Source organism: Nicotiana tomentosiformis, chromosome 9 (genome assembly GCF_000390325.3).
Source record: "Nicotiana tomentosiformis chromosome 9, ASM39032v3, whole genome shotgun sequence".
Taxonomy (NCBI): Eukaryota; Viridiplantae; Streptophyta; class Magnoliopsida; order Solanales; family Solanaceae; genus Nicotiana; species Nicotiana tomentosiformis.
Window position 1 is genome coordinate 9,636,726 of NC_090820.1, and position 22,482 is coordinate 9,659,207.

The 22,482-nt window shown below is 36.1% G+C and overlaps 2 protein-coding genes across 20 annotated transcripts; one reads left to right on the forward strand and one right to left on the reverse strand.

Moving 5' to 3' along the window:
* The first annotated feature begins 4,104 nt into the window (after positions 1-4,104).
* On the forward strand, positions 4,105-10,543 carry LOC104101943 (high mobility group B protein 15-like). Of its 19 annotated transcripts, none has more exons than XM_033657586.2 (11): positions 4,105-4,336; positions 4,690-4,779; positions 4,881-5,000; positions 5,672-5,727; positions 5,919-5,982; positions 6,075-6,828; positions 7,012-8,299; positions 8,448-8,552; positions 9,195-9,299; positions 9,423-9,523; positions 9,886-10,543. In XM_033657586.2, exons 7-11 carry the CDS (start codon positions 8,212-8,214, stop codon positions 10,252-10,254), a joined length of 768 nt encoding a protein of 255 aa, XP_033513477.1. In that variant the 5' UTR covers positions 4,105-4,336; positions 4,690-4,779; positions 4,881-5,000; positions 5,672-5,727; positions 5,919-5,982; positions 6,075-6,828; positions 7,012-8,211; the 3' UTR covers positions 10,255-10,543. The 19 variants fall into 19 exon arrangements, with proteins under 19 accessions (XP_033513477.1, XP_070041776.1, XP_070041774.1 ...); XM_070185675.1 differs by having other exon boundaries at positions 4,108-4,336; positions 6,075-6,156; positions 6,657-6,828; positions 9,195-9,523; XM_070185673.1 differs by having other exon boundaries at positions 4,108-4,336; positions 5,672-5,777; positions 9,195-9,523.
* Positions 10,544-12,979: 2,436 nt separating this feature from the next.
* On the reverse strand, positions 12,980-15,199 carry LOC104101945 (ethylene-responsive transcription factor ERF062-like). The gene is made up of 2 exons (XM_009609506.4): positions 14,662-15,199; positions 12,980-14,207 (listed from the first exon to the last, which is right to left on the reverse strand). Exons 1-2 carry the CDS (start codon positions 15,102-15,104, stop codon positions 13,415-13,417), a joined length of 1,236 nt encoding a protein of 411 aa, XP_009607801.1. The 5' UTR covers positions 15,105-15,199; the 3' UTR covers positions 12,980-13,414.
* Positions 15,200-22,482: the final 7,283 nt, after the last annotated feature.

The window sequence follows — 22,482 nt, forward strand, 5'->3', positions numbered from 1 at the left end:
CTCGTATCTATCTCGGTCTAAGGCAATTCCCGAGATCAAGTTCATCCGTAAATCAGGTACATGTCGCACGTCCTTTAGAACTAATGTGCATCCGACATTTGTCTTGATACAAATGTCACCAATTCCCGCAATCTTTGAGTAACTTGTGTTACCCATTCTCACAAGGCCGAAATCACCTGCTACATATCTGCAAAAAAGATCTCTTACCAGTGTGGCATGGTAAGATGTCGATGTATCAACCACCTATTCTGAGTCTGGACCTGATAAGTGCATGCATTTATCTTCCTCGTTTATATAAGGGACAACATTATCATTGTTTTGCACCATGGCGGTTGTGTTGTCGTCATTTTCTGGCCACTAATTTCACCTTTGCCCTTCCTTGGATTTGGGCAATCTCATTTGAAATGACCTGGTTGATCACAGTTGTAGCAATTTCTAGCTCTTGATTTGGATCGGTTCTTAGACTTCCCACGAGCTCCGAGTCTACCATAGTTGCTCGAACTCCTTTGATAAACCATGCCTTTACCTTTTGTGATGAGAGCATGTCCTTGATTTTCAGGCATATTTCTCATCTTCTCATTGAGTAAAAGAGCCGATGTGACACAACTCAATGGTAGTCTTACCGTGCAGGATGGTTGTTGCCAGATTATCGTACGAAGATGGCAACGAGTTCAACAGCAAGATGGCTTTATCTTCTTCCTCTATTTTCACTCCGAGATTGGCGAGCTGTGTGATTAGTCCGTTAAACATATTTAAATGTGACAAAAAATTTGTACCTTCATCCATGTGTAGGACGTATAGCTGCTTCTTCAGGTACTAATTATTTGTTAGCGTTTTGGACATGTATAGGCTTTCCAATCTTGCCCAAATGCCACGTGCGGTGTCTTCATCAATGATGTTATTTACCACATCATCTGATAAGTGCAACCTGATTGCACTAGCTGCCCTTTCATCCAAGTTAGCCCAATCCTCAGCTTTCATGGTATCAGGCATTTTGGCATCAGCATCTAGTACCTTGTGTAATCCATGTTGGATGAGCAGATCTCTCATCCTTCTTTGCCATGTTGAGAAACCACTATCTCCGTTAAATTTTGCTACCTCGTACTTTACTCCGGACATTTTTATTTTTCACCGAGTATAGTACTACCGACAGTGAACAGTTTTCTGTGAACGAGCAGAACTTGTGCTCTGATACCAGTTGTTGGGAATAAACCCCCACAAAAATAATATTCACGGTACTAAAAGTAAAATAATAATGTAGTACCGAGATACGGTAATTAACAAGAATAAAAGAGTGACAACGACACCAAGATTTTTACGTGGAAAACCCTTTTGAATAAGGGAAAAAACCACGGCCCCGAGACGAGCAACTAATATAATTATAGCAAGGAATTTTACACTTTGTAGGTCCGAGTAAAATACTCCAAATACCACTACAACACTCAAAAGAAATAACCCTCTTTTGATATTCTCACCTCACTACAATATCGTTCACTCTCTATTTTCCTCTACACAGCCTATTTCACGCAATGCCTGAGAAATACTCTCTGCAACTATTGTGTTGCTTCTCTTTCTGTGTGATGAAACGAAGAAGCCGAAGCTCTCCTTTTATAGGAGAAATAGCCTACCTCTTCAACCAATCAGAATGAAGGATTGGTTGAAAATTTGCAATGCAAATTTTTTCTTTCTTCCGCCTAACAATTTGGCATTTTTCTTATGTTGTCTACCATATTTGACAATGCAAAAGAAAAGATGGCTACCAATTAAAGGAAGAAAGTTTTCTTTCTTAATTTATGGGATGGACCCTACACAAACGACGCTTACGATGTGATCTCTTGATTTCAGCAATATGTTCCCTATTCATGTAATTCGCATATATTATTTTATTATCAAATAAGTCATACATATATTCAATAATACATATAACACTTACTTTTTATAATTCTCAACCACCTCTGACTCGCAATTGAAAAGCACATGCCGATGTGTTTGCAACCATATTTTCTCATCCAACTCAAATACATCTACTCCATCATAGGACTCTCCAACAATAGGAAAAAGACATTCTTCTTTACTAGTTTCATGCTCAATGTTGTCATCGCATTTTCTTGAGCAATAAGACCTTGAATCTCCGCCCTCCAAATATCGTGAGCAAAATGCCAAACATTTATTTGCTATATATGCTTTTGCTATTGAATCTTCTGGGCATGAACGATTACGAACATATGATTTTAATGTACCCAAGTACCTATATGAAATAAAGTACTGTTATTAGTTTGATATTATAATATCTAACAACTAAATATATCTAATAAAAATTCACTGGTATTCTTCATAACTTTCAATTGGGTATTCACTGATTGATTGGATATTTCTTTCAATCTTTGTTCATTTGTATTGTTTAATTATCCTGCGGTGTTTTTGTGTATATGCAGCTAATAATACACACTTCAAAAATATGCATTATCAATTTATCATGGTCGATAAAATAAAAAATCCTGAAAATGGAAGAAGATTCTGAGATATGCTAAATTTTCCTTTCTTTCTCGGTGAGAATATAAATTTTTTATTTTACTTTTTATAGACTATTAAGTGAGCATGCATTTGTGCTTTATTTTTCTTTTTAATTCAATATAAAATAGATTAGGTTTACAAGCATCTGTTTTTTTCTCTTTCTCAAAATTTCTTGGGTAGATTTTGTTTATGCATATGGTTTTTATTGTTTGAACGCTTCTAGCACTAAGCACATTGAGTTGTAGAATAAAAAAGTCTAATTAGAAAGGAAGAACTTGGTGCAATTAAGGTGTTTGACAATATGCCTAAAACAAGAAAAAAAAATTCTATTCCTTTTCTTTCCCCATAGGTGATTTTAACATAATTATCTATCCATTTGCAAGGACATAACTTTTGATAACACAAATATGGGACATTTGAAATATGTTTTGGCAATTATAGGTATGACACTGAAATATGCAGCATATCCTTTACTGGTAATGTGTTTGCATATTCGTTTGTATCTGAAAAATGGAGCTAGCTTTTACATGAAAGAAAATGAGTAAGAATAATTCTTTCATGGTGTCTTGCATTTTGATCGTGCTGCAATTAGTAATGTTGTTTTTTTCGGGAATTCATCATTAGCAGAAACTTTTATTCTATCTCTTTGTCCGGAGTATCTATATAAATAGTAAGATTTACATGATTAATATTATTAATTTTTTCTTCTATTTATTTACTATCTAGGTCAACAGAAATGTATATCCAAATAACAATCCTTCTAATGTGCTTGTCAACCTATTGGCGATAAAATGCAGTACTTGTGTTATCTGAACTCCCTGCGTGCCTCTCTATTTTCATTGTATAAGTAAACAGGGGCGGATATATGTATTGAGTTGGGGTGGCACGCCACTCGGTCGCTCGGATAAAATTTTATATACATACTAGTATTTTCTACAAAAATGCCTACATAATGAACAAGTGGCACCCTAAGTCACAAAATGATTGAATTGCCTCGGATGAAGTGCTGAAATTCCATGGACAACACTTGGGATCAAGACTCTCCTAATGCAATTGTTGTTCCCTTTTTGTTGTTTTTGTTAATTTCTCTTATTTTCTTCATCTTAAATATTTGTTCGTATTTTATTTGGATGGATGTAATCTAATCATTTTTTTTATCCATATAATGTTATTTTATTAATTATAATTTTTTTTTAATAGTGATGCATTAAAGATATAATATAATATTAATCAGTTACATGTAGATGAAAGGGGTGTATCACATATTCGTTTATGCATAAATTAAATTTTAAATCGGATTGAATAAATTCAAAATGGATCGAACCGAACAGAACCGAAGTAATCCAAAACGGATCGAATCGACTGAATGTACACCCTAATTCAATCTTCTTCGCTAGTGATTGTTTTATATTAAAATAATAGCATCCGTAGCCATGAAATCTTGGATCCGCCTCCGCAAGTAAATGTGCTTTTTTTTTTATGATATGTGGGTTCTAAAACAATGTTGTTTTATAATATGTTAATGCAGTAGACTAACTCATTAACAATTTCCTTTTTTCACTGACACGTGGTTACTTTTTTACTTTTTTATTTCTGTGGAACGTCTGCCATCCACTTTAATTCCATTTCCCTTCTTCCTAATTTTGTGTCGTTCCTAATCAGTCATCCTATGCCCATTTTTAGCTGCTTCTACTTTGCTTTTTTTCTTTTTCTCTATGTTCGAGTATATCTATTTTTTTTAAGATGGAATTTTAGATTATTTAATTGCAGATTCTTTAAAAGAAGGTGTACCCCTCCTGTATGTCTTCAAGCATTTCGACAGGTTGGTTAAATTCTTCTTTTCATATTTGCACACTGCTACTTCTGTTTTGGTTGGTTTTAGGTACTAAAGTTTTCTTCATTTTTCGTTAAAATTGTGAATTTGAGATATTATTTGGTTCTTTGATCTTCATTTCTTGCTGCATATTTATTTTCTGCCCTTATAATGGCGTCTTTATATACATGTCCTTCCTCTTTGTATTAACAGGCTAGATATGTATTGGTATGTAAGTTTAAATTTTTTTTTAATGTTATGCTGCTACAGATCAACTTTATTTGTACTTAAACAAGAGTTATAGAATTATGTTGTTGATTACCATTAATATTGAAGTTTGATCTTTCTCCAAATGCACGTAGTGTTACTTGTAAATTTAGGGGGACTGACCGGGTAAGGACTGCATAGAAACTGCTTGCTCTACTCATCTGATTGGTGTCTCATGTTTAGAGGTAATAAATGAACTCTAACACCTATATTTATTTATTCTCTTGGTTATCAAAACCTTTGGTTAAATTTCCTATATCTCGATGGTATTCTTTGATGTCGACAGGTTTAGTCGCTTCTGGCGATCAACAACTGATATGCAATTGACCGCTCATTCTGGCTTGCCATGCATCTCTTTTTCTACTTAATTTTTCACAAAGATGATTATACAGGATCATAAATAATGGTATATTAAGTTCTCTTCTGCTCTTGCTTCCCTGCTTTATGCGGATTTTCTGGATGAGGTTCCTGTTTTTGCATATTAAAATGTAGATGTCTTGTTTTTGTTATTTCCTGTGAGCAAAGGGAAAAAAATGAGGGGGAGTGAGTTCTTATTTTTTAGTGATTGTTTTTCCTATATGATTAGATTGATTAGAGAATTATAGCTGAGAATATGGATATAAAATTTACCAATCCAAGATAATTTATATGTGATAAAATATTAATAGTCTGATTTCATTCTCTCTCTAAGCTACTTACTTTATTTTCGTTAGATGTGGCTATGGGCTTGGATAATGGGTACTTCTTGCTATTCTGCTTATGTACTGAAATTTAGTTTTCAATAGAGTGAAGGCTTTCTCCACAAGATGTAATACCTTGAATGACAACTTGCACATAATAGTTATGCAAAATGAAATTGAGTTTCAGTTTGTCTTCATGTGTGTTTTTCTTCAAGGTTACAAATTATGTTACTTAATCCAGTAGCTCAGTCTGTAATGAGAAATTGAGCATGACTAGGAAGTGGCTCTCCTCCTTGTGTTTAGGTTAACAACAGCTACACAAAAAATCATTAAATCTTACTAGGGAGAAAGAAGAAAACGACAAGTAAATAATTCAAAATTTTAAATATACTGCTAGGTAAAGGAGAAGGGAGAGCACTGATATTGAAGACCTGTTCATTGCTTATATTACTGGTATGCACACTCTCCCCCTTTGTCTTAGGAGTCCCGCAAAGCTAATTGAGGTAGTTTTCCTTCCTCGATGCAGGCCTTGTTATTGCTCCTTCAATCTTTCTTCAAAGGATGAACCAATTGAATAAGAATGTAATAACTGTAAAAAAATAATAACTATCTTACTGATTTAGAATAGGATGGTTCTTTGGCAGAGGTTGTTCACAAGAGATATCAAAGTATTGACACAGAACTTGCCAACTTGGTGCTGTAGTTGAGGTACTCATCTGCACTAAGATTCTTTTAGTTTAGTTCCAAAGTCTTGCTCCATCCTTCTCTAATATTTAAACTGTACCACCATATTGGAAAAGGCTGATTTGAAAAGCCCTTTGTACAACCTGTAGACGACAATCCCTTTCTTTACGTGTGAAATCTCCCGTAGTGTAATTTCAGGTACCGTCTTTCTCAGTTTCTTTCTCACTGGTTGTCTCTCTGAACTGCTTTATCGCTCTATTTGGGTTTGTTGTTCTGACACATCTTAACCACTTTTTATTTTTATCTTTGTGGGGCAGGTGAATTTCTTGAATATGATGCTATAAACTTGATTAAGCAAACCTAGAGCTTAAAATATGATGTGTTGTCTCATTTGCTTCCAAAAGATATGAATTACTAATCTGATTTGGTTATGTTGGTGTATTTACTTATGCAGCCAGTTCTTAAACAAAATTACCTATAAAAATAACTTACATCCTTAAAGAAAACGCTTGCTGCGTGATCCCTCATGCCCTATGTCATTGAAACAACTAAACAAGAAGATTTCATATACTGGGATTCTTGTAAGCTTCTCGAAGGCATGCAAACTCAAAGCTTTTTTAGTACTCTGTGAAAACCGAGTTGATGTGAGTATAGAAATCATAGGCTGCTCATACTTCACATTTTTTATACTTCTGCAGTTCATCCTTACTTCCTGAACGCAAAATACAATTAACATTAGCCTATCAAGCATTATCGATGCATGTTTGATCTCAGATATTGTTCAGCTGAGGTATAATGCTACTTTAGATTGCTGCTTTGGTACATGAACACCTGCCAACACTTGCACTTGCACTTGCATGGTTGAAGTAGGTATTAGCATCTATTACTTTCTTTAAATCGTACAGTGATTATTAGAAAGTATTTTCCATATTGGAAAGGCATTAAGTAGTATCTACATTTTGAGTTCTCTAATATTCTTGTGACAAGATTTTTTATTGTCATTGTTATATATGTTGTACAAAGATCCAACTAACTAATCCCCTACTCCACCAGTTGATGTTGCAGGTTGCATCCTCATTTTTTGTTTTACTTTTCGGGCTGGTAAGCTCATGCTCATGATTGGATTGATTGTTGTCTATGTGTCTCCTGAAAGATTTTCAATAGCAAATAACTTGTGATCTCAAGTTGAAGATGTCTGAGATGGAGTAAGATGAATTGGAATCAACTATTCAACTATGAAGGTTTATTTAGCTTTAGTAACAACTTTATCTAGAAATAATTAGCATGAGTATATGTATAATATATTTTGGTTGTATTACTGGAATTAGGTGATATTCGAGTTGTTTATATACATGGGTATAGTTCTTGTACAGAAGTTTTATGACATTTAAGTGAGCCATAACCTTTTTCTTATTTTCCAAGATTAGAACTGTGTTGGGCCCAGTGCATTGCACGGGCATGCCCTTGCTAGTTCTTAGAGAAGAAGAGAGACTACTTCCACCTTATCTTATCCACAAACCAAACAGTACCAAGTAGAAACTAGAATTCAGATAACTTTTGCCCTTCTAAAAATATTTGCCTTTGTCTGGAATGTATTCTATTTTCATGTCAGAAACACAACCTCCTATCTCTCTTTTCATTACTTTGAACGAGCTTCCACACAACTTGACTATTCCACTAGATACCTGCAACCTCCTACCAGTACAAGTACCGGTAACTCTGCCCACCTAAACTTAGGCAAGTGAGAAAAATCACCAAACTTTTTTTTCGTTTATGTTGAACACTACCTCACTCTTTACCAACAAAATCTGCATCATTATATCCTAAGTCGCTAAACCAGTATGCAGTTTCCAGCCATATAAACAGCAAAAATCTTAAATACTTCCACTACCCATCTTCACTTAAATACCAGGCTTCCTCCGCAACAGGCTTCAACTCGCTGCGATCTTACCACTTATGGGAAGCCCTAGGGGCGAAATCCAGCTAAATTATTTGCATGATCACACACTAAAGCCAGTTTTCTAGTTTCTTATGACAAATTCCGAAGGAAGACAGGACCTCTGCAAGTTAAAAGCAGCAGTAATTTACTCTCTTCTATGGGTGAACACTGAATATGGTCTGACTGAAAACTTTAAAGGGAAATCAAGTAAGGAATGACACTATTACTCAACTGAAGGGGATAATGCATCGACCAAGCATAGTCTAAATCTATACAAATGATGTGAATAGCAACAATTACATAATTATTTTGACATGGGTTGTGGCGTTGCGCTGTGGGTTCATGAGTTAATTAGATTTTATATCGCATGCGAATTGCCAAAAAAGCTGAAAAGTATTAAAGGTTGTGGTAACCGGATTGGGGCCCTTTTTTGTATGTATCTGTTTGAGTGGTTTCTTACTATTTGATTATATACAGATTTTTGGAAATGAAGTTCCTCTTGTTAAAGTAATGAAATAAAAAAATCGAAATATTTCTTTTGTGCTCGCAGAAACTGCATCACCATCGACAGGTTCGCCAGTCTGTGGTGTCATTGATGGGAAGTTTGAAAGTGGATATCTTATTACAGTGAAGATCGGTTCTGAAGATTTTAAAGGTGTTCTATATCAGGTTCCAATCAACACAATGCATCAAGAGTTGCAAAATCAGAATCTACCTGTTTATAACACGGGGAAAGCAGCATCAGCAACTAATCTAAAGATGATTGATGCAAGAGCCGGGGGGGTGGGGGTGGGTGTGTGTGTGTGTGCTAGGAACGTGGGAGTCTCAAAAACTTTGTATCTACAGATTCACATGATAAGATGAGTGCTCATCTATGTTGATAATTCTGTTTCATATTGAAGTAAAAATAACTTGAGAATGCTTTTATCTGTTCAACGGGGTTGGAAGTTCGATTACGTTCCTATTATAGCTAACAAATATTGTCTATAATCCCCACCGTGGACGTAGTCTTGTTACAAGAATGATGTGAATAGCAACAATTACATAATTATTTTGACGTGGGGTTGTGGCGTTGCGTTGTGGGTTCATGAGTTAATTAGATTTTATATTGCAGGCGAATTGCCAAAAAAGCTGAAAAGTATTTAAGGTTGTGGTAACCGGATTGGGGCCCTTTTTTGTGGATGTCTGTTTGAGTGGTTCCTTACTATTTGATTATATACAGATTTTTGGAAATGAAGTTCCTATTGTTAAAGTAATGAAATATTAAGATCTAAATATATTTCTTTTGTGGTTGCAGAAACAGCAGCACCATCGACAGGTTCGCCAGTGTGTGGTGTCATTGATGGGAAGTTCGAGAGTGGATATCTTATTACAGTGAAGATCGGTTCTGAAGATTTTAAAGGTGTTCTATATCAGGTTCCAATGAACGCAATGCATCAAGAGTTGCAAAATCAGAATCTACCTGATTATAACACAGGGAAAGCAGCATCGGCTAACAGAAGTGGTTATAACTTTTTCTTCGCAGAGCAACACGCCAGGCTGAAACCTCTCTATCCTGGGAACGATAGGGAGATTAGTCGGATGATAGGTGAATTGTGGAACAACCTAAACGTACCCGAGAAAATGGTAAGAACCAAATGATATATAATTTATATAGGGAAAATGTCCAATTTTACTCCATTTTACGAAATATCTTTTTACCCTTGCCATTGACAAATTGTCTCGTATACGTCCCTTGACTTTAAAGGAGCTCCAGCATGGACTAAGTGGATTCAACCTGTCAAAATACTTTGGGGATGTGGTTCTAATATGACCCTCTACGTTTAGTTATGAATAGCACCGAAGTGTATAACTGAGTAAAATTAAGATATTTCGTACAGTGCAAGGTCATATATGACACTTTCCCGATTTATATATTCCAAGACGTATGCTTGTTCTTGTTTGTTTCGTGCTAACTACTTCCAATGATTATATTCTGTTGAGTTCAGATTTATCAGGAGAAAGCCTTGCAAGACAAAGAACGATACAGATTGGAGATGGAAGACTATCGCGAGAGATTAAAAACAGGGCAAGTTGTTAGTAATCCGCTACAAATGCAACTTCCTCTTGAACACAACGTCGATATGATTGATGTGCAGAGTGAACTTCCAAGTGAAAACGGAAACGTTTCTTGGAGTCCGGAGTACAGACCAAGTTCCGATAAATGTGCACAGAGCAACTGGGAGAACAACAAAGGCACAAACCCGAATTTAGATGCGAAGGCTCCAGCCAACAACGCGGCCGTGGAAGCATTGGGCGATGTAGAGGAATTCGAGTTGCTTAAAAGAGTAGACATGGTTGAATGTGAGGATAAATAAATGCAGGTAGAAGAAGATGATGAAGCTGATAAACAAGAACTTCAACATAGTAAGGAGAAAGTTTTGTTTTTCCTAGAAGATAAAACTTTATTACCAACTGAGGAGAAAATATAACATGGCATAGCTTAAGTTAGTTAACTTCCTAGAGATAACACCCTATCTTCACTATAGTTGCCTATTGACTTAGTGATTATTTGTTGTTCAATTGTCAAGTTTCTAGCATAGTTGGGACACAACTTGGAAGTATGAACCATTTTGATGTTAATGACATGGGCTTACTTTAAAGATATCTGTCTTTTGTTCTTCAAGAGCTCTCTGTATGGTTAAAAATATTTTTTTTTACATAGTTAAGGTGTTTGGCCAAGTTTCTAGGAAGGAAAAAGTGTTTTTGACTAGAAACATAAGTAGTTTTTGAGAAGCAGAAAAAGTAGTTTTTTTCGCGAAAGCGCTTTTGAAAATAAATACACTTAGAAGCAGTTTCTAAAAGATTGGTCAAACATTGTTGTTCCGATGTGTTTTTTTACCAAAAGTACTTTTAAAAAAAATATATTTTCAAGCTGATTTTAGAAATTTGGCCAAGCAGTCTATAACACATGAAAGTATCTTTTTCTGACCTTGAGGGCATGATTTTGGTGTCAAAGTTTCATGTATCTATATTATTATTATTTTTTCACTCATTTATCTATGCTCTTAACTTGTTTTAAAAATGTGCATGATGAAAGTTTTTCCCATGTCTCCCAACTAGAAGCGGACCTACACTATAGGTTTGAGGGGTCATCGGCACTCAGAAAATTTCGACAAAAAATCTATATATACTTGCAAATGTCCCCCGTACTAATCTTTATGAGCAGTGACTATAGGTAGAGGGGTCACCGACACCTGAAAATTTCGGCAAAAACTTTATATATATACTTGCAAATGTCTCACGTACCAATCGTTATGAGCAGTAATAAATTTATATTGAATGTTGCCCCTCGACCGTCGAATCCTGGATTCGCCTCTTCTCCTAACCCCGCAATGGTTTTTTTTTCTTTCTATTTTCATAATGGCGTTTGTATTGTGATATCATTGTGATAAGAAATTTTATCAATTATTCTATGTCATAAAAATACCGACCAACCAATCCCTTTTTTTTTTCTTTTTTTAAAGTTTATAGTAACTACTGATGTTGATGTCATTTGCTTGTGCATTTCGACATGATTTAATTAAAGTTTTGTTTCAATATATCAACAATTTTTCAACTATTTTCTTTTGAATAATTAAAAGACTTTTCTTATTTAGCTTAACCAACAAGTTTGTACGTTGTCAAAGCTATTCTCTTGAGTCTTAGTGATAGTGTAAGGGCCATTACTCAACAATAACATACTATTTGATTTTAAATAATTTATTTGGCCTTAATAGTCTTAGTGATATTATAATCAAGAAAAAGTCAAAAATCTTATGACCAAGGAAAGGAAAAAAAAATTTAATTGCACTCTATTATTAGAAAATGATAAAGTCAACCCCTTGAGATGGGTTGACAAAACAAGAAGTATTGACTTCGATTTTTATACTTTTATTTAAATAAGTAAATTCCAAAGTAAACGAATTTAGCACACTGATAATGATGAACAAGTTGTAAGTTGGAACATCATGAACAAATTAAACACTTTAATTTCTCTTTCAACGCATGGAATTTATTCTTAATAATATTGTAAGTATTAAGATTCGTGCCGCGTAAGGTCCATTAAAGGGGGAAGTGTTCCCTATCAGAATTTTTTTCATTTTCAGGACTCAAACCCCAAGTCCTCGAGTTTAGGATAGAAGGATCTTATTCATCCCACCACAACCCCTAGTGGTCGATCGTAGTATCGTTCTTGCTTTTACATTACTTTCTATTAATGCCTGTAATTATTTGCACCAAGATGAACATGCACAAGTATGTTCTAATGATAATTGTTAGCAACTTATATAGTCTAGTTAAGGGAGCAAAAATACTTTATGGGAAATATAAATATAAACATTAGACAATATAAGATCTACCTTCGGAAATGGTCTCAGCTTTTGTGAAGCTTTTTGAGAAGGCTTGACATGAACCACTTCTAAGAACATAGTAAAAAGAAATTTGTTGAAAAATGGGTAACAAATAGGTTAATGAGATCAACCAAAGCTTGTATTTGTGATGTTATGCAATTATTTTATGGTACTTTAATGAAATACTGACCTAGCAAACCATTTATAATAATTGATGGACGTATATGCATGGGCGGAGCTAGGGGCAGAAGGAGTTCATCCGAATCCCCTGTCGAAATTGATTCTAATTGACATTATTTTCCTCCCCCTATATATTATTAAAAATAATGAGAGACTCAAGTAAAAGCCTAGTGGTCAATGGAGTATAGAACCCTGAGATCTCATATTTAGACCAGCGTGGAGACAAAAAAATTCTAGGTGATTTTTTTATATTTGTTCAAGTTTTGTTGGTATAGAGTTGGTAGATTTTGCAGCGTCCATAATGTAACCTCCAAAAAAGCTCAAAATATTTTATCAAGAACATCAAACCTCATAGTTTCTTAACAACGCGTATAAATTTTCTCATCATATAATTGAATCTTTTTTTTATAATTGTAATGTTCAAGCCAATATAAAATCCCTTTTTTTAATATGACGTGAGAACAATTGTGATTTGTAGTACTTTCCGTATAATTTTTGAGTATCTAATTTTAACTTTCTTAAAATATTGAGTCAACCGAAAGCACCAGGCTGATAAATCACACACAAGGCAAACTTAGAGTCATTAAAAACAAGAATTACATGATGAAAAAACGTGTTGAACACCCTCTTGAACAACATGTACAGAAATCCAACCACTGCCACATAAATCTTCAAAAAATAAAAAAACAAGAAACACCTATGTATGCTCTTAATCTTGAAATATAATAAAAAGACAGCCCGGTGTATAAAATATTCCGAATTCATACAGTGTCCAGGAAAGGGTCGTACCCCTAGGGGTGTGATCCAAACAGTCTGTCCTAATGCAAGCATTAGATGCTGCTTTCACGGCTCAAATCCGTAACTTATATGTCACACGAAAATAACTTTACCGTTACTCCAAGACTCCCCTTCTGAAATATAATGTTGGTCAAAAATGAAAAAGAAAAAAAAATACATCTGTTGAAGGTCAGGATGAATCAGAAACTAAAAGTGCATCCCAAATCATGTCCATATCCAAAGATGGCATTCTACTTAATTGAACACCATCAATATTATTTTCTGATAATAACCTTTCTTGATTAATATTCTTCACCTTTTTCTCAGAATTATCCATTTCTTGATTCTGAGTAATCACATTCTTGATTTTCGATGTTGAATCATCAGTAGCTAATAGTACTTCTTTTGTAGATTGATCTTGATCATTAGTCTTCTTTGTTTGTGATGAAATTGCTCGAATTTTCGCCTCGAGAAGGGCTGCTGTATTCCCATTTATAGAATTTGCCTTTAATTGATTCTTCAAATGTGGGAAATTCAAATGTGCATAATCTCCTCTTAACATATAGGCAGCAGTATCATAAGAAATAGCAGCTTCTTCAGCAGTATCAAATGTACCTAACCAAACTCTTGTCCTGTTTCTTGGTAACCTTATTTCTGCTACCCATTTTCCCCAATGCCTTTGCCTTACTCCTCTAAATAGTTTCCCTTGAGACGTTGCGATCAAAGAAGAAGAAGAAAACGATGACTTTTGATTACCTCGATTATAATGAAGTGATGATTTTCTTGATCCTGTTGTGAATTTCATTGGCTGAGTTTTTGTAGTACTAAGCCAATAGTCACTAAAACCTCTTGTGGTAGTACAATTTGTTAAAGTTTGATTCATTTTCAGCCAATTAGTTGTACTTGTTGTAGCTGCAACCTGTTGCTGCTGATGAATTTGGCTTTCATCTAGTGAAGACATTGGAAATATGGCAACTGATGTCCTGACCAAAAAGAAAAACAAACGTTTTGAGAGCTTAAACATACAGTCAAACTTCTTTATAACAACGTTCTTTGTCCCAATATTTACTTGGCCACTATAGCGAAATGGTATTACAAAGATCATATAATATATAACATGAAAAATCAGTTCCAAAAAGAAAAACAAACATTTTGAGAGCTTGAAGGTACAGTCAAATCTCTCTATAATATCATTCTTTGTCCCGACATTATTTGGCTGTTATAGCGAAATGCTGTTATAGAGAACATATAATATAAGATAACATAAAATATCGGTTCCAACACAACATAGCCGTTATAGTGAAATGTTGTTATAAAAGTTGACTGTTATAGACATGTTTGACTGTATATCATAATCGCACCAACTATATATACACATATGGAAATAAAGGAGAAATTAGTGAAGAAAATGGAAATAAAGAAGAATTAGAGTCATACTTGTGGCTCTTGTTGTTTAGAGATTCTTCTGCCCTTTTTGAAATCTCTAAAATAGAAGGCTCCTGAAGAAACAATCCTAAAGTTGGGTAATTACTTGATAATGAATTTGGTGAAGAACATGTTTGATGATCAGACACTTGATTATGATGATGAAAAGATTCAAGAAAATTATTCAAAGGAAAAATATTGTTATTCCCTAGATCATTTTGAAGGAAATTGAGAGGAAAAAACACAGAGAATTTTGTTGAAGAAGTTGAATCTGAACTTGAAACCAATCTTTCTTTCATGTTGGGAAAAGAAGTTACAGAACTCTCATCATTTAGACCTTCCAAAATGTGAGGATTCTTGAAATATCTTGATAATGATTCTATGGCCACTTCTTTATAACAAGTTGGCAATTCTTTTTGCATGTAGGATTCTGATTTTGGAGACTGATTCTCCATTAGAAATCCAATAAAGGTGTTTTAGCTAGATTGGTATGGGGGAAGAGGAAATGAGAGATAGAATTAAATGATACAAAATATAGACATTGTGGTATATATATTAATTTTCAAGCAATATTAGACTATGAAGTAAAGGCACTTTAAAGGGTTAATAGAAAAATAGGACCACCAACAGGTACATTGGGATGGATTATTAGGTCCTTTCACTTATAACCAGAGTCGTCGGTTCGAGTCCCAGAAATAGAAAAATTCCTTATAGAAAGCGCTTCTTCATTTAATAGACAATACGCGTTGCAAATTCGGATTAGTCAAACCAGTATAAATTCGAATTAGTCATACCAGTATGTTCCGAATGCATAATAGAGCATTTAACAAGGAGTATGGTGGGATGGATTAAGTCCCTTCACTCTTAACCAGAAGCTTAGGTTCGAACCCCAGAAACGGAAAAACATCTAGTAGACAATACACGCTATAAATTTGAATAAGTGGGATCAGTGTAAATACAGATTAGTCAGACCAGTATGTTCCGAATGCGTAATAGGGTCATTAACAAGGGGTATGGTGGGATAGATTAAATCTCTCCACTCTTAACTAAATATCTTAGTTTTGAATCTTGAAAATAAAGAACGCTAGTAGCAACCGTGCTTCCCCTTTAATGGGCTCTACATTATGCATATTCAAATTAGTCGGACCGGTGTGAATTTGGATTAGTCCGACCAGTAGGTTTTAAATGCATAAACAAATGAAAAATAGGTTTTAAAATCTTGATCTGCTACATTTGGCTTGAAGAGCTCATACAAACATCATTCGTGCATCCCATTGTCAAATATTCTGTCTGATAAACCAATCCAAATGTGACAGCTCATGAGTTGTAGTGTTACCTGTCTTCTAAGGTTTAACAGGAGGGATGCATATTCTTCCATGATAGTGACGGCATAAAAGAACCTCAAAAACCCTTTGCTTTAATTTACTTTATTGTTTTGGCATTATTTCTTGGTTTTATTAGCAAATGATCATGTGATTTTCATTAACAAGCACATGATCAATTTCTCTTTTCACTTTTCTTTTTGAGTACCCAAAATGGTATCTAAACTTTCTCTTTTTAACAAGAATGGTGCTTCTTTTCAAGCTGGAAGGGAGCCTCGGAGCAACGGGATCAAGTTATTTTCGTGTGACCTATAAATTACGGATTCAAGCTGTGTAATCAGCCACTTATACTTGTATCGGGATATGCTGCATGTATCACACCCCTTACGGTGCGGTCAGAGTCAGACCTATGTATACATTAGAGGGGTCATCAGACCCCGTTAACCTCGGCAAAATTCTGAATATAAATGTGTATATATGTTAAAAATTATCATATCTTTTTCTTGCAATTCTTAAGATCAAAAGTCCGATGGGGCCACTGATTGATCGGTCCGCTCATGTGTCCCTCCACTTTCAAATCTCTAGGGTCCGCCTCTGTGTGCGGCCCTTCACCGAACCCTGCCTAAACGCATTATACTTTGTGTAACAGGGTGCCCTTTTGATGCTTCTCTTCAAGTATTAGTTTTATATTTTCCTTTAGCCTAAATTAACTTAGTAACTAACCTAAGGTTAATTAGGCATGTATCTTCTAGTTATTGTCGTTTGACTCATAGTTATGTATCTTAACCGAGATTAGCCTAATCATTACCTCCAAATTATAAGTACTTCTGCAGCAGAGCTCGAAGATTAATATAATACAATTAACGACTAATCAATAGTATCATCATAATAATAATGGTCTAAAAAAGGGCATAATTAATGAAAGGCCATTTTAAGAAAATATGAGGTTTAGTTTTTCAGCATAAGTAGTAGGAGGAAATCATGGCTGTCTTTATAGATCTAATACTAAAGAAATAATTCAAACTTGGGCATCTCTGTACGTGTCTTTTGAGAATAGTATTGAGACACTATACAAACTCGTCAAATTTCAGTCCAACTAAGAAACATAAAGGTTACTATTATTAGTTTTATTTATATATAAACAAAAAGGTTAATATTATTAGTTTTATATATATAGGGGTCATCATTCCTTTTGAATTACCAACCATATACCTAAAATTAAATATTGAAAAAATGACATTGTATAGCTGCTCTAAAAAAATAGCCGATAAAATATATATATCTTTTGTATATTTTTTGTTTATATATACATTTTATATGTTATATACAAAAGTTATACATCTTTTCGGTTACCGAACGTAAATAATTTCTGACGCGGACTAAAAGTGAAAAAAGCCCTTAAATATTTTAGCTCCAAATGATTAGTAGTCACTTATACTATTGGTAGTGTATGTTATATAATTTGCTTTCACTCATATGCTACCTCTTTTAAACTCCCTTTTCTTCCTAAAGTAAATTGTTAGCATTTAGTTATACTATTTATGTTTTTGAAATATTTTGAATCTCTATTTCAAGGTCTTTTCTCCTCTTTATTTTTTATGCGGCCGATCGGAAAGAGAAGGCTTTCTCCGTTGAAATAAATTATCGAGGTTTCTTTTCTTCCGACTCTTAAGATTCGTTATCTCTATGATTTGATTGTTCGTATACCAGCCTTCTTTGATATCTTATGTATCCGGTCTCTAAGACTTATTCTGAGTGAAACAAGGGGGACGAGTCTTTACCAACTTCCAAATATGTATTTTATTTCAGAAAAGTCAAATAAGATGAGTGCCTAGGCTAAAGGTTAAGAAAGTGAATGCATATCACAATTCCATTCTTACTAAAAATAATTAGACAAACTTAACCATTGCAAAATGAAAATCAAATTTATATAGAGAGAGAGAGATATTCAAATGAAGTTCTTTAACTTACTTTGTCAGCTCAAGTTATTCTAAAAATTTCTATAACGTATTGATGATTTATTTGACCAGTTTCAGAGAGCGAGGGTGTTCTCCAAAATCGATTTGAGGTCTGGATATCACCAGTTGAAGATTCGGGATTCGGATATTCTGAAAACGGCATTCAGAACTCGTTATGGCCACTATGAATTTCTTGTGATGTCTTTTGGTCTAACCAATGCCCCAGCAGCATTTATGCATTTGATGAATAGTGTATTCCATCCATATCTTAATTTATTTATCGTGGTATTTATTGATGATATTTTGGTGTACTTACGTAACCAGGAGGATCATGCACGACACTTGGGTATTGTATTACAGAGGTTGAAAGATGAGAGACTTTATGCTAAATTCTCTAAGTACGAGTTCTGGCTTAGTTCGGTGGCATTCTTGGGACATATAATGTCCAGCAAAGAAATTAAGGTGGATCTGAAGAAAATAGAGGCAGTTCAGAATTGGCCCAGGCCCTCTTCAGTTACTGAGATTCGAAGTTTTCTCGGCTTGGCCGGTTATTATCGTCGCTTCGTGGAAGGATTCTCGTCTATTGCATCGCCTATGACTAAATTGACCCAGAAAGGTGCTCTGTTTAGGTGGTCGGATGAGTGTGAAGAGATCTTTCAGAAGCTCAAGACAGCTTTGACTATAGCCCCAGTATTGGTGTTGCCTACAGGTTCAGGGTCGTATACTGTATATTGTGACGCGTCGCATATTGGTCTCGACGCAGTACTTATGCAAGACGGTAGGGTGATTGCCTATGTGTCCAGACAGTTAAAGATACATGAGAAGAGTTATCCAGTCCACGATCTTGAGTTAGCAGCTATTCTTCATGCCTTAAAAATCTGGCGGCATTATTTGTACGATGTCCAGTGTGAGGTATATACAGATCATCGGAGTCTACAATATTTGTTTAAATAGAATGATCTTAATTTGCGGCAGCGAAGATGGTTAGAGCTGCTTAAGGATTATGATATCAGCATTCTCTATCATCTCGGAAAGGCCAATGTGGTGGCCGATGCCTTGAGTCGTAAGGCGGAGAGTTTGGGAAGCTTAGCATACTTATCGGTAGCTGAGAGGCCTTTAGCCTTGGATGTTCAGGACTTGGCTAATCAGTTTATTAGATTGGATGTTTCCGAGCCAAATCGAGTTTTGGCATGTGTGGTTTCTCGGTCTTCTTTATATGATCGCATCAGAGAGTGCCAGTATGATGATCCACATCTGCTTGTCCCTAAGGACATAGTTCAGCACGGTGATACCAAGGAAGTCACTATTGGAGATGACGGTGTATTACGGATGCAGGGCAGGCTATGTGTGCCTAATGTAGATGGTTTGCGCGAGCTGATTCTCCAGGAAGCTCACAGTTCGCGGTACTCTATTCATCCAGGCGTCGCGAAGATGCATCAGGATTTGAGGCAGCACTATTGGTGGAGGCGAATGAAGAAAGATATAGTTGGGTTTGTAGCTCGGTATTTAAATTGTCAACGGGTAAAGTACGAGTATCAGAGACCAGGAGGATTACTTCAGAGACTTGAAATTCCGGAGTGAAAATGGGAGCGTATTACCATGGACTTTGTAGTTGGGCTCCCACGGACCTTGAGAAAGTTTGATGCTGTAGATCGGCTAACCAAATCTGCGCATTTTATTCCAGTTGGTACTAATTATTCTTCGGAGAGGTTGGCTGGGATTTATATTCGCGAAATTGTTCGCCTACACGGCGTGCCGGTGTCCATTATTTCAGATCGGAGTACGCAGTTTACCTCACAGTTTTGGAGGGTAGTGCAGCAAGAATTAGGCACAGAGGTTCAGTTGAGTACAGTAATTCACCCTCAGACGGACGGACAGTCCGAGCGCACTATTCAGATATTGGAGGATATGCTACGCGCTTGTGTCATTGATTTTGGGGGTTCTTGGGATCAATTCCTGCCACTCGCGGAGTTTGCTTACAATAATAGCTACCAGTCAAGCATTCAGATGGCTCCGTATGAAGTTTTATATGGGAGACGGTGTCAGTCTCCGGTGGGTTGGTTTGAGTCGGGTGAGGTTAGACTATTGGATACTGACTTGGTTCAGGATGCTTTAGAGAAGGTTAAAGTAATTCGAGAACGGCTTCGCACGGTACAGTCTAGACAGAAGAGTTATGCCGACAGGAAGGTTCATGATGTTGTTCACATGGTTGTGGAGAAGGTTCTGCTTAAGATTTCACCCATGAAGGGTGTGTTGAGGTTCGGGAAGAAGGGCAAGTTAAGCCCTCGATATATTGGGCCTTTTGAGATACTTAAGAAAATTGGAGATGTGGCTTATGAACTTACCTTGCTACCTAGTATATCAGGTGTTCATCCAGTGTTCCATGTATCCATGCTCCGAAAGTATGTCGGGGATCCGTCTCATATTCTGGATTTCAGTATAGTGCAGCTGGACGGTAATTTGACTTATGATGTGGAGCCGGTAACTATTTTAGATCGGTAGGTTCGAAAGTTGAGATCAAAGAACATAGCTTCGGTGAAGGTGCAGTGGAGAGGCCAGCTAGTCAGAGAAGCTACTTGGGAGATTGAGCAGGAGATGCAGAGTAAATATCCACATCTATTTGAAACTCCAGGTATGATTCTAAGCCCGTTCGAGGACGAACATTTGTTTAAGAGGGGGAGAATGTAGCGACCCGGACCATCGTTTTGATTATTGCAATCTCGTTTCCACATTTACTGCTCAAATTATGAATTACAGTTGTTATCTGGCTTGCCGGGGTAATTGGTTTGGGTTCGGTGAGGTCTTGAAATGATTTAGAGCGCTTAGTTCCAAGGTTTAGAATTTAAGTTGAAAAGGTTGACCGGATGTTAACTTATGTGTAATGAACCCGGAGAAATTTTGCTAAGGAAATTAAGGTTTGGCGGTGCCGAGGGAGATCAATTAGTATAAAGATTATAGAAAGCTCGCCGCGGCTCGGACTTTTTGGGTTGAACAATGCACCGATGTATAAAGGAAAATTTTGTTAGAAAATGGTCATTTCTGCGACCACTATGCGGTCGCAGAATCACTCTGCGGATCGCAAAGTGGCTCAGGAGAGGGGCAAGATTTGAGGAAAATCTGCGGTGCACTATGCGATCGCAGACCTATTTTGCGGTGCATTATGCGACCGCAGAACAAGTATGCGGACCTCATAATGACCACAGACCGGGTCAGTAAAGCCCAGCTTTGGAGGCCAAATTATGCGGCCGGTATGCGGACCGCATACCTATTATGCGATCGCATATGCGACCGCATAACTGTGTCAGAGCTTCCATTCTTTCTAATTTTTGACCCGACCCAACTTCAATTTATAGCCCTTGAAGCTCATTTTTGAGCCAAAATCTGATATTTTAGAGAGAGGTGAGAGCATTTTAGAGAGAGAAAGTGAAGACTTAGTCATTTATCCATCAATTCTTCTTTAAGGTTTGAAGATTTCACAAGGATCTTGCTAGGGCTTCAAAGAGGTAAGAATTTCTTTCCCTAATTCTTCAATTTCGGGTTTGGAGTAAAGATGGGTGATTAATAGTATGATTCTTGGGTATAGAATATCATGTATATATACCAATAAGATTGTGGAAAGATTGTTAAGTTCAAATGGGTAAGGATTGGGTTGAAAATGGTAGAAATCTTCATAGACTTTAATTGAAGATTTGAGGGTCGAGTTGGTGTCGGATTTTGGTAAAATTTATATGGTTGGACTCGTGGTTGGATGAGCATTCATATTCTGTAACTTTTGTCGGGTTCTGATGCATGGGCCCTACGGGCGATTTTTGAGTTAATTTCGGATTTTATTGGAAAAATTAGTATTTCCTTATGGAATTAATTACAATAATTTGTATTGACTGATTCGAATTAATTGTGGCTAGATACGAGGCTTTCGGAGACCAATTCTTGTGGCAAGGGCATAACGAAATAAATAATTACGCGGGTTGAGGTAAGTAACAATTATAAATCTGGTCCTGAGGGTATGAAACCCCGGATTTTATGTCATGTGATTATTTTGGAGGTGACGCACATGCTAGGTGACGGGCGTGTGGGCATGCACCGAAGGGATTGTGACTTGGTCCGTCCCGTAAAACTGTAAAGTTGAATAACATGTTGTTAGCTATAAGCTCTATTTGTGTTGAAGAAAGTTGACTGTAAATCATGTTTAAAAACAATCATGCTTTGCTACTTGTTGTCTTGTACTTAGTCATGATTTTTCTTGTGTATTATACCTCAGTCCTTCTCGATATTTATTGATATACTATGTTATCTTTGTTTGGGCTGATATTTGTGATTTCTGAGAGCCCGAGAGACTTGAGAGGTTGAGGACTGAGTAAGGCCGAGGGCATGTCGGTGAGGTAAGGATATTATGGCACATGAGTTGTCTGTGCAGGATATTATAGCACGTGAGTTGTCCGTGCAGCACGTGAGTTGTCCGTGCAGATTATGGCACTTGGGTTGTAGGAGCCCCTCCGGAGTCTGTACACACCCCCAGTGAGCGTGGGTACCCATTGAGTGTGAGTGCTGAG